Raw genomic sequence first — 12,052 nt, 5'->3', positions numbered from 1 at the left:
TCCACTGTTCAGAGGAAGAAACTGATTCACAAGGGGCAGGAACTTGCCCCACATCAGTCAACCAGGGAGGATCTGAGCCAAGACCGAGCCAGGCCTGGGAATCTTCACCACCTGCTACGCTGCCTCAGGCCCTGCTGTCTCCCAGAACAGCATCTTTCCTGTGCTAGCCTCTCAGGACATAGTTGTGGGATGAGCACATTATCTTACTAGTTAGATTCTTTTGGTCATGCAATCAGAGAAAAGGCCTAAATTGCAGGAGCCCTGAAGTGATATTGACCCATTCAGGTGATACTAACATGTTTGTATGTTTCTATACTGCAGTCTGATTCTTCTTCTCTGGACGCATTTTTTTTTTCTTCTAGTACTGCAGAGACCCCTCTCTTGGAGCTCAGTGGTCCTCTCTCGGTGTTCAAATCAGCCCAGGATTCATCTGATGCTCTCAGCTCCCCGAGGGCGGGTAAGGCTTTCTGGGCAATGCAACCAGTTGCTGGTCTTGCTCTCTGACCCCAGCCCCTCCTTCAGAGATGGGATAAGCATGGGGAAGGGCTGCTTCAGGGCTCACAGCACCCTCCCCTTCCATCTAAGGTCCAGAGGCAACTGATCTCCAGCGGGGGGGGAATTGTCTCAGACAGTGGCCAACCAGATGGCAAAAGCAGCGCCAAGGGTGGCTGGGGACTTTCCAGTTCCCTCCCAGTCACCACCAACATCCCCCATGCCTCTGGTCTTTGATGCGAAAAACTGTCATGTCTCAATCTTAGTACTTAGGAACCCAGCCCCATGCTGAGTTCCTTGGGTCTCACTTCCCATCAAGGCTGCCTCCTTTGAGAGATTCTGGTGCCCAGAGAGGAACACATTTTCCTACGTACAGGAGGGGAGATGGTTACTTCCTTGAGATACACATTTTACTTACTTGAGTTACAAATTGTACTTGAGACTTGTACAAATGGATGGGTTTGGGTCCAGTCAAATTATGGGTGCTTATTTTTTCTTTAACGAAAATGTGTGTCATGTCCTTATTTTAGGTTTCAGGCAGTTAGTGAAGAGCATGGGAAGTCCTGACAGGGAGTTTGAAAGGATAAAGAAAGTTCAACCCACCCCGGGAGTCTTCCCTGGAGCCCCAGGTGTGCACAAACCTTTTCCCCTATGGATCAGGGGAGAGTGGCCAGCACAGTTAGGCCTTTGTCAACAGCTGTGCCCAAACAATGGACACTACTCCTGGCACAGCTGGCTGAGAGGCAGGTCTGAGCCAGCATATGGAGGGAGGGCTGGTACCCAAAAGGAAGGCAAGCAGCTTCAAAGGCATCTGGCTTGACCTACCTGGAATCAAGTCTAGTGCCAAATAGGATTCCCCAGGGTGAGCAGACCTGGGAGGACATCTGTTCCTGATTGAAAGACTCCAGGCTAGCCCAAGAAACCACTGAACTGGCTGGCCATGTTTGCTTTCCCAGTGGGCCATGGTGTGGCCCGGGCCCTTTACACTCACTGCCCAATGCCCCCAGGGCCAGAAATGACCCCAAGGGAGCAAGGGGGCTTCCATTCTCCTCTGCAATCAGGGCTGCCCTTGACAGGACATAGATCACATTCTTGAATGTGCCGGGGAGAAGTGGAGGCTGCTAGAGAAAGCAGAAGATGCCAGGGGATCTTCTTACTCCCCATCACCACCATGCCCTGATTCCACCCATTTGTCTAAACACAGGCGCCTGTGGGAGTAAGTCTCTGGGTCACTATGATGGAGGATTTGCAAAAACCACCCCAGATCTTCCTCCCTGTGCCAACACCATATGCAAGAAGACTCTGCTGTCTTCTCTCGATTTCAAAAGTTGTACTTGAAATCGAAAAGGAAGTCTATTTTCCCACCTTTCATATCTGGGCTGGACTTGTCGCTTGCTTTGGCCAACAGGATGCAGTGGAAGTCATGCTCCAGTTCCAAGGCCGGATCTCAAGAAGTCTGCGAGCTTCTGCTCAGTCTTGGTGCTCTACGACCACCATCACCACCACCACAACCACCATGAGAAAAGCCCCAGCTAGCCTCCTGGAGGATGAGAGGCCTCATGGAGCAGAGCCTGCATGCACCAGATGAGCTGCCCTAGACCAACCAGCCCCAGCTAGCTTGGCAGCTGACCACAGACAAACGAGCAAGGCCAGTCCAGATGAGCTGAGTCTGGCCCTGACTAGCACAGCAGACCAGCTGAGCTCAACTCAAATCGCTCCCCTGGCCTGCCAACTTCAGATCCAGAGCTGCTCTCTTAAAATCAAAGCAGGATCACTGTCTGTTTTGTTCCCAGTGCCTGGGCCATTGTAGGCACCAAATATCTGTTTTATGAAATACCTCATTTTAGACAGAGGTATTTATTTCAGATCAATAGATCTGAATGATTCACAAGCCCCTGCTGTTACAGCTCATCTTCATGTATTAGTATTAAAATCTCTGTTTCAGGGTTAGTGAACACTCCTGGTGCTAGGACGAGGGCAGATACTCCTGTCAATCATGGTGTCCTTTCATGCCAAGCTCTAGAGTGACCGATGAGCCATCTCAACCTGGACTCTAGGCAGTCCCAGGCAATCGATCCGAATCGGCAGCTAAATTGACACTGATGGGGCGACTTCCCAGGCCACCCTAGGCCGGGAAGGAGCAAGCTTTTGTTTTCGTTTTTCCACCCTTCAGTTCATTTTTTTTTTCTCAGACCAAGAAATAAGTCTTAAGTCCTGTTCCAGCGCGAGGTCTTGGTTTTCTCTGGGAAGTCAGCGGGGAGGAGAGCTGGCGGGCAGTGAGTCGGAGACAGCGCGGGTCAGCTTTCCTCCTCTCACTTCCTCCTCTGGCCTTGCTCCCAACTGTAGGATTCAGCCGCCACTTTCTTGGCCACAGAAGACCCCCCCTACCTACAACCTGGGATCATGATGCTACTGTTGGCTGCTTTAAAGTTTCCATGTACAAAAACTGTGATATCTACTGTAGGCAAGTGATTTGACAAGCCCAGCAATAATGAGTTAAAAATCATTTTCCTAAGGATGTGTTCAAAAAAATAAGGGAGTAAGCCAAAGAAAGAGGAAGACATGTGATCTCAAAAATGTAGACTCCAGCTAAGGATAGCAGAGAGACTGTCTCCCAAAGCCCCTGTGTAGCCGCAGGGCCACGAGCCCAGGGAGGGCAGCAGCAAGGCGGGAGCCGAATGCAGAGAGGCCCGGGGAGTCTGGGCTCCAGGGACAAGAAGCCCTGGCAGAACACTGACTGGGAAAGAGATCCTGGAAACAATTGTGCTTGTGTAGACGGCAGACTGAGGCAAAAGGGAATAAACTCTAGGAAAATTAAAAAGTTACACAAGAAAGGAAATTAATCATAGGGAACTATTTGGCTCTATAGTGGATTATGGAACAAAGCACTCATCTGTCATTAAAGGAAATCAATTGTGTAGAAATGCGGAGTGGTCCCTAGGGTATTTAGAAGTAGGTGCCTCAAGAGAGAGGTGCTATGGACCAATTTCTTGAAAGATACAAATTACCAAAACTCACCCCAGGGAAGAAAAATTGCTAACCTAAATTGCTCTGTATCTAAGAAATTGAATTCATAGTTAAAACTTTCCAGAAGCCTCCAGGCCCACATGGTTTCATTGGTAAATTCTACTAGACATTGGTGCCAGAATAACTGGCACCAATTCTACACCATGTCTTCCAGAAGACAGAAAATCCACCTTATTAACAGACTAAAGAAAAACCACAGGACCATATCAGGTGAAGTAGAAAAAAAAAGCACGTGAAAAAATTCAATGTCCATTCATAATAAGTATTGTATCAAACTAGGACAAGAAGGAAACCTTAGCCAGACAAGCGATACCTACAAAAAACCTACAGCCAGAACCATACTTAATGTTGAAAAAACGCATCCTTTCTTCCTAAGTTCTAGAACAAGGCAAGAATGTTCGCTCTCCTGTTAAAAATTGTATTTGAAATTTTAGTCCATGTAAAAAGGCTAAATACATAAATAAATGACACATACATTAAAAAGGAAGAAATAAAACTGCTCCAATAACATAGATGACGTGATTGTCCATGTAAAAAACCCCAGGAAATGTACTTTTTTTAAATTCCCTATAAATAATGATTGAGTTCCACAAGGTCACAAGATACAAGGTCAATGCAGAAAAGCCCATTGGATTTCTCCATACTGGGGATATCCACTTGGAAATGAATTTTTTAAAAAACTATTTAAAATAGCTTCAAAAATGAAATAATTAGGTATAAGTCTAACACAGCATGTTTGTGTTGAAAACTAAAAAAATATGTACTGATGAAAGAAATCAAAGAATATCTAAATAAGTAGAAAGATATATTGTGTTCACAGATTGGAAGACTAAATACATTTAAGATGCCATTTCTCCTCTAATTGATCTATAGATTTAATGCAATTCCAATAAAAATTCCAGTAGTAGTTGTTGTTGTTTTTGAGACAGAGTTTCGCTCTTGTTGCCCAGGCTGGAGTGCCATGGCGCAATCTCAGCTCATGGCTCACTGCAACCTCTGCCTCCCAGGTTCAAGCAATTCTCCTGCCTCAGCCCCCGAGTAGCTGGGACTACAGGCATGTGCCACCACACCTTGTTAATTATGTATTTTTGGTAGAGACGGGGTTTTACCATGTTTGCCAGACTGGTCTCGAACTCCTGACCTCAGGTGGTCTGCCACCTTCCCTTCCCAAAGCGCTGGGATTACAGGCGTGAGCCACTGTGCCCGGCCCAGTAGAATTTCTTATAGATATAGACAACTGACTCTGAAATTGTAATGGAAAGGCAAAGAAACTAGAATAGCCAAAGGAATTTTGAAAAGGGATAATAAAGTTGGAGGACTCACTTTACTCAATTTTAAGATTTACTACAGTAATCCAGATAAGTGTGTTATTGGCAGAAATTGCCCCATACATGTATGATGAACTGATTTTTGACAGTTGCTGAGGGCAAGTTTGCGAATCAGTAGTCTTTCAACAACAAATGGTGTTGGAACAATTGGATATCCACACGAAAAAGTGGCCCTCAACATGAATCTCACGCCTTATTTTTAAAAAGTAACCCGGCCGGGCGCGGTGGCTCAAGCCTGTAATCCCAGCACTTTGGGAGGCCGAGATGGGCGGATCACGAGATCAGGAGATCGAGACCATCCTGGCTAACACGGTGAAACCCGGTCTCTACTAAAAAATACAAAAAACTAGCCGGGCGAGGTGGCGGGCGCCTGTAGTCCCAGCTACTCCCGAGGCTGAGGCAGGAGAATGGCCGGAACCCGGGAGGCGGAGCTTGCAGTGAGCTGAGATCCGGCCACTGCACTCCAGCCTGGGCGACAGAGCGAGACTCCATCTCAGAAAAGAAAAAAGAAAGAAAAAAGTAACTCAACACGGATTATAATAAAAATGCAAAACTGTAAAAATTTTAGAAGCAAATTTTCATGACCTGAGGTTAGGCCAAGAGTGCTTAGACTTGACACCCAAAACACAATCCATTAAAATAAAAAATTGATAAACTAAACTTCATTAAAATTTAAAAATTTGCTCTGCAAAAGGCACTGTTAAGACAAGCTACAAACTGAGAGAAAATATTTATAACTCACATATCCAAAAAAGCCTTGTATTTAGAATACATAAAGAGTGCTCAAAATTTATTTAAAACAGTCAGGGTTCGCCTGTAATCCCAAATACTCCAGAGGCTGAGGCAGGAGGGTCACTTGAGCTATGCTGCTGGCCTGGGCAACGTAGCAAGACCTTGTCTCAAAAAATAAAAAGAAAGAAAAAGAAACAAACAATCCTTTTTTTAAATGGGCAGAAGGCTTGAACAGACGTTTTGCCCAATAGACTATTTGGCAAATAAGCACATGAAGAGATGTTCAACATCATTAGTCATTAGAGCAATGGAAATTAAAACCACAATGAGGTACTATTACATAGTTACTAGAATGACTTGGAGAAAAACAAATCAATCTGAGAACTCTAAGTGCCGGTAAGGATGCAGTGTAGTGAGGTCTTTCATAAATGTAAAGTGATAAAACTAATACGGAATGTAGTTGGGCAGTTTCTTACGAAGTTAAACACACATTTACCATATGACCCAGCAATCCCCCTCCCAGGTATTTACTCGTAAGAAATGAAAATACATTCACATGAAAAGCATATGTGAATGCTTATACCAGCTGTATTCACAATTGCCCAAAACTGGAATGACAGCACGGGTGGGTGTTGTTCAGTGGGTGACCTGATAAACAAACAAGAGTACACTCATACCACAAAGCCCCACTCAGCAATAAAAAGGAGCCTGGCCAGGCGCAGTGGCTCACGCCTGTAATCCCAGCAGTTGGGGAAGCCGAGGCGGGTGGATCACCTGAGGTCAGGAGTTTGAGACTAGCCTGACCAACACGGTGAAACCCTGTCTCTAGTAAAAAAAATACAAAAATTAGCCGGGCGTGGTGGCGAGCACCTGTAATCTCAGCTACTTGGGAGGCTAAGGCAGGGGAATCACTTGAACCCAGTAGGCGGAAGTGGCAGTGAGCCAAGATCACGCCACTGCACTCCAGCCTGGGTGACAGAGCAAGACTCCGTCTCAGAAAAACAAAACTAAAACAAAAAACAAAAAAAATGAAAAACGAAAACAAAAACTAAAACTAAAAGGAGCCTATGGCTTGGGTGATTCTTAGATGCATTATACGAAGCTAACCCTTTTCTCATTTAGAAAAAACAAAAGTGCCCCTTACTGCCAGTGCTCATTTAATTTTACAGAAACATGCTCTTTGACGCTGAAGCAAATCTGAATGGTTTTCAATGTGAACATTAAATATAAAAACTGTTCTTGTAGTTATTTCTAAGTAGGACTAACATCAGCATTGTCTGAATCATCAGAATCATCTATTTTGGAAAAATCGGATGCATCAATTGAATCTTTGGCCAACAACTGTTCCAAAGCAATGTTAATATCACGCGTAGGAGTGCTATGTTTTCTAGGATTTGACATTTTCAGCGATCAAGAATTACTACATTTTGTAAATGGAAATACCACTACTAAGAACAGAATTCTATAAATAGAATGATGTCTGTTTTTTCCAAAGTTGATATACTAGAGCAATGTGAAAATAATAAAAGCGAGATATTTTGTGACAAAGTTATCTCGGGGTAAATGCTAGAGCCACAAGCACTGCCCAACGCATATTCTCAGGGCAAATGAGATTAAAGAAACTAAACTCAAAAGGCCATGTACTCTTTTCCATTTATATGACATTGTGGAGGCCGGGTGCGGTGACTCACACCTATAATCCCAGCACTTTACAAGGCTGAGATGGGAGGATTGCTTGAGCCCAGGAGTTCGAGACCAGCCTAGGTAAGATGGCAAAACCCTGTCTCTAAAACAAAATAAAATAAAAAAATTGTATGACATGATGGAGAAGGCAAACTTGTAATGATAAAGAATAGATAAGGGCTGCCAGGGCTGGGGTGGGTAGAGGGTGCAACTTCAAAGAGCAGCATGATGTAGTTTTGGGGGCGGTAGAACTATTCTGTATCCTGATTGTGGTGGTGGTTGCCATACATAGAATATAGTTCCATGGTTAAAATCATGAAATTATACATGAACAACATTTATTTTTACTTAATTATAAAAAGCAATGTATCAAATGGGAGGAGGCAACTAAAAGAATGAACCTCTCATGGTGGAATTTGGAGACCTGTGACATCTGATCACAGGGAGAGGATCGGGGAGGGAAGCCTGCGGAAACACCATAGCAGCTCCCCACACAGACGAGGAGGTGGCTGGCAGCCTGCACCCCTTGCCTGCCCGGAGCTACTGTGGGCTGAAGGTGAGGTGAGATGATGGTTGGATATTTGTTCTGGTCTCCCCAACGAGGTGTTTCTCTTCCAGTGGGAAGGCCACAGGGTGGGCACAGTGTCCAGAAAAGGGTTCCCATTCTCTGCACACCCCACACTTCTCCACCTCCCTTCCTTCCCCATGACCACCTGCTCTTCATCAGCCAGTGACAAAACCCTGCAAAGTGACTTGGGACAGATGTGCTGACAAGAGGGACACAGTGGACAGCCACAGAGGAGAGCGGGAGAGAGATGAGACTCCATCCCCACAGGAGCGCTTCTCTGGACCCTGCAGCACACAGCACCCCGCAGCACACAGCCTCCCCTCCCCTGTAACACACACACAGTCACACAGACATAATCACGGGCACCGACACACAAAGACATGTGCATACCCAATCACACACACAGTACAGATAGGCACACACACATACACTTACCATCACACATACAGTCACTCACACAGACACATGCACACACAACCACAGGTACCAACGCAAAAAGGTGTGTGCACACAACTACACACACAGACACATACATCCACTGATACACACACACACACGCTCATCATATTACCCTTGAGCTGTCTCCTAATACACAAAGCAAGCACATTTGCCAGTAAACAGGAACCCCAAACAGGGTTGTGGCCTGCCCCCATGAGGAGCACCGCAGCCTCCATCTAGAGCTCCTTGGAGCTGCTGTGTCAATGGGCCTCGGTCGAGGAAGCCTATCCTCAGTGCCTCCCACCTGACTCCTCCCATCTCCTCCATGGCAAGATATGATCCTGTGGGCACAGTTCATTCTCCAAACTTGCTGAGTCTCCACCAGCCAACGGCTCTTACTGGTGGGTTCAGGAGTCCCAGGGCTCACGCTACTTTTAGGCCAGGTGTTTCCCTGTCCCTGGAGCCCTATAGTGGGAATGCAGACCATAAACTTGAAACCTATCAAAAGATGTCATTACAAATGACGATCGGTACTATGCCAGAGCCCTTCAGGGGGCCCAGACAGAAAATCCAGGGGCAGAGAAGACTTGTTTAGAGTAGAGAGAGATCTGGAAGGTCTCTGCAGAGGATTGCTTATTTGAGCAGAGACCCAGAGCATGGAAGGACTCAGGTAATGCTTGTTCCAGCATGCACCAGGCCCTGGGGCCTCCTTTGTAATTCACCCTTTAAGCTTGCCCAGACAGGGGTGAGGGTGGAGAAGGGGAGACCCCTCGCCACATAGGACTGTGGGTGAAAGAGAGTCTCACTAGAATTTTTAAATGAACATCTGTGGGCAATCTCTTTTGTTCCCTTTCCCCTCACAAAGCACCTAAGACAGGTGTTTTGCAGCTAAAGACAGTAAGGTTTAGAGGATAAGAAACCTGAGAAAGCCTGGATGTAGCAGGACAGGGATTGGACCCAGAAACTCCAGGTACAGAGTCCGAGTGAGCTCACTTTGCCTGTGCAGCAGGTGCAAACATGTGACAAGTGCTTCGGTCTCACCTGGTTTCTGGGTAACCTCAGGAGACAGGTGTTTGCCTCATTCCCTAAGCAGCAAAGGTCACATAAATGGCAGGGCCTAGTTCTCAAGCATCTCATCACACATCCTGTCCACGCTGCCTCCTTGGAGCCTAGGCGGGGGAGCCGGCTTAGGGATGTAACCACCTGTGCTTCCCGCGTTGGGCTCAAGGTCTGAGGTGGGGTTTTATTTTTTTCTGTAACCTGCAAACTTGGCAGGAGACCCCATTGCTCTGTTGGGTGAGTCTAGCGTGGCCCCAAACCGGCTCTCTGCTGCCCGGTCACTGAGTATCTCCCTGTGATGCCGCCTCACCACCTTCTGCACTAACATCACCAGTCTTGTCTGAGCCAAATTCTGCTGCCTGGAATCCGTTCCTGCACCCCAGGGGCTTTTAGGTGGCCATGGGCATGCTCGCCTGGCCCGGGAAGTCAGTCTCGGGCCAGGGAGTATGGACAAGTGTCGGCAGGCAAGGAAGAAATCTTGGAGTCCCACAAGAGAGACTGGGTTTATTCTGCTCATTTCTGGTTGTGTGACCTTGAATACGTCCCATCCTCCCTGGGCCTCAGTTTCATTTATCTGCAAAATGGGCATAGCAGTCCCCACCTCACAGGGTTGCTCCAGGAATGAAGTGACTGGAAGATACCCCGCAGGGGGCCTGAGATGCATCAGGCATTCAGGACGTGTGCGCAGGCTCTCCGCTACCCACTGCTGTTGGCATTGTGCGGGTAGGGGATTGGCAGTCCATGCCGGGCCCCTCACCCTGGCTGGCCAGGGCTACTCTGCTGGATTCGGGTTCTGGACTCGGCAATTCAAGTTCTCGCCTTAATTTTAAAAATCGGTTGCTAATGGTTAATATAAAAGCGAATCTGGTCAAGTATTAAATAAATAAATCCGGTGGGATTCGAACAAATGCCAATGGCAAGAAGAGAAAAATTAAACAGCAAGCCGCCTGTATATGTGTTTAAGAAAATGTAGTCCCACATCCAAGGCCTTGCTGGCTCAGGAAGGGACTGCTTCAGAAACCTCCCGGGCCACCTCTGCCTCGGAAATGCCACAAACTGCTAAGAAGGTCCTGTGAGTGTTCTAACATTTCGGTTGGAAATTTAAACGTCGGAGTTTGGAGGGCGGGGGACATTTTCTAAGCTAATTGGGTGATCCAGAGCTCTCATGGAAACCCAGGAAAGACCAATGTCTCATAAATCCCTGAGAAATCTTCTTCCTCCCGGCGGTTCTCACGCGGAGCCTCTCACCCAATGGACCGACGCTTTCGCACCCTAGCCCGGGTCCTCCCAGGCGCCCGGCCCGCGATGCATCTGAGATGACAGATGGGGACCCTGCACCTCTCTCTGAAAACTGAACCCCAGCCCAGGCATCGCTCTAACCTCTCAACCCAGGCATCCGAGTGGAAAGTGGCAAGCCCACGTCCCCCAGCCTTAGTGCTGCCTCCCCTGCGCGCGGGACAGGGGAGAGAGGTGGGAGGGACACTGACCTGGGAAGCCCGCGGCTCGGGGCAGGCGAGGATCAGGAGCAGAAGGAAGAGCGCGCGCGGAGAGCTGGGCACCATCTTGCCAATCGGAATCTTGCTGCTTGGGAGGGGGAAATAACTTTGTCTGCCTCCCCTGCCGAGTTTGTCCCAGCGATGCGGCAGCCGCCCCTGCAGGGTGCGGGGCGCCGCGCGGCCCCGGGGCGGCTGGGGCAGGGAAGGAGGCAGGAGGCCCCCGAGCGCAATGCGTCCCGCGGGGATCGGCGCCGCCCGGCCCTTGCTCAGGTCCAGGTGCGCCGTGCACCGGGCCCTGGAGCAGCGCGCCACGAGCGTCCGCAGCTGCCCGCACGAGACAGTCCGGGCGAGGCGGGGAGGCGCCAGCCCTTTGGCTAAGGCCGAGGGAGGAGGGGCTGCCCGGCCAGGAATGCGCCTGGGAGCGCGCCCAACCCGCGCGGCTCCCCGAGGAGGCCGGGCGCGACGCCGAGGACGAGCGCGGGCATCCTCAGGGCCTGGCAGGGATGGGCGGCCCGTGCCCCGCACATATGCGGGTGACTGGAAGCCCACCCTGGGCAGGTTCGCTCCTGACTGTCCCATTTCCCAACCAGGTAGACTGAGGCTCAGTCACCAGGGACAAGTGGCCGAACAGAAACCCAAACCCAGATCTGTTCTACTTCAGAGCCCACGCGACACCCTCCTCCCGACAGTCCTAGAAGAGGACCAGGAGATGGGCTTCAAAAGCTTGACACGGGGTGGACTGAGTTCTCCATCCAAATAAACTAGTGTCCCTTTAAATAATGCAATGGGAGTGTGAGAACAGGCACGCCCAGTGAGTAGATAGACACGCAGTGATACAGTGAGTGGATCTACAGCCCTTCTGATTCACTGTCCTCCTTGCTCAAGGGAAGGAGAAACTCAGTTTAAATGGGAGGTCAGGTTCTAGAACATGGCATGCCTTGCTAAAGTCGAATCAGGAAGTGCCAGGCCGGCAGAGCAGTCTGAAGTCCCCTGCCATCAGGGCCGTGGTACAACCAGATGCTTCAGACCTGAGCTCCCGGAAGGCATGATTCACATTCTTTCTGGAAGGTTTTCTGAAGGCAATCGCTGCAGATGTCCTGGGACACACAAGTCTGGTCAAGCCCCAGACCCCTTTTTCCTCTTCCCCATTTCACTTCGTTGAGCCCACTCAGAGCTCCAGGAATGGAGAGCCGGGAAGACTGCCACCGCAGAGCAGGAGCTGTTTCCCA

The 12,052-nt window shown here is 48.7% G+C and overlaps 1 protein-coding gene across 1 annotated transcript in view; it reads right to left on the bottom strand.

The window, feature by feature from the left end:
* Positions 1-11,581, bottom strand: part of FBLN7 (fibulin 7) — a 49,124-nt gene extending 37,543 nt beyond the window's left edge. The window contains exon 1 of the mRNA XM_001087308.5: positions 10,815-11,581. Coding sequence (XP_001087308.3) covers positions 10,815-11,402 — 588 coding nt within the window. The 5' untranslated portion in view covers positions 11,403-11,581. The remainder of the gene's footprint in view (positions 1-10,814) is intronic.
* Positions 11,582-12,052: the final 471 nt, after the last annotated feature.

The sequence above is a fragment of the Macaca mulatta genome, chromosome 13 (assembly GCF_049350105.2).
Source record: "Macaca mulatta isolate MMU2019108-1 chromosome 13, T2T-MMU8v2.0, whole genome shotgun sequence".
NCBI lineage: Eukaryota > Metazoa > Chordata > Mammalia > Primates > Cercopithecidae > Macaca > Macaca mulatta.
The sequence above is the reverse complement of the archived record's forward strand: the minus strand, read 5'-3'. Positions and strand labels throughout refer to the sequence as shown.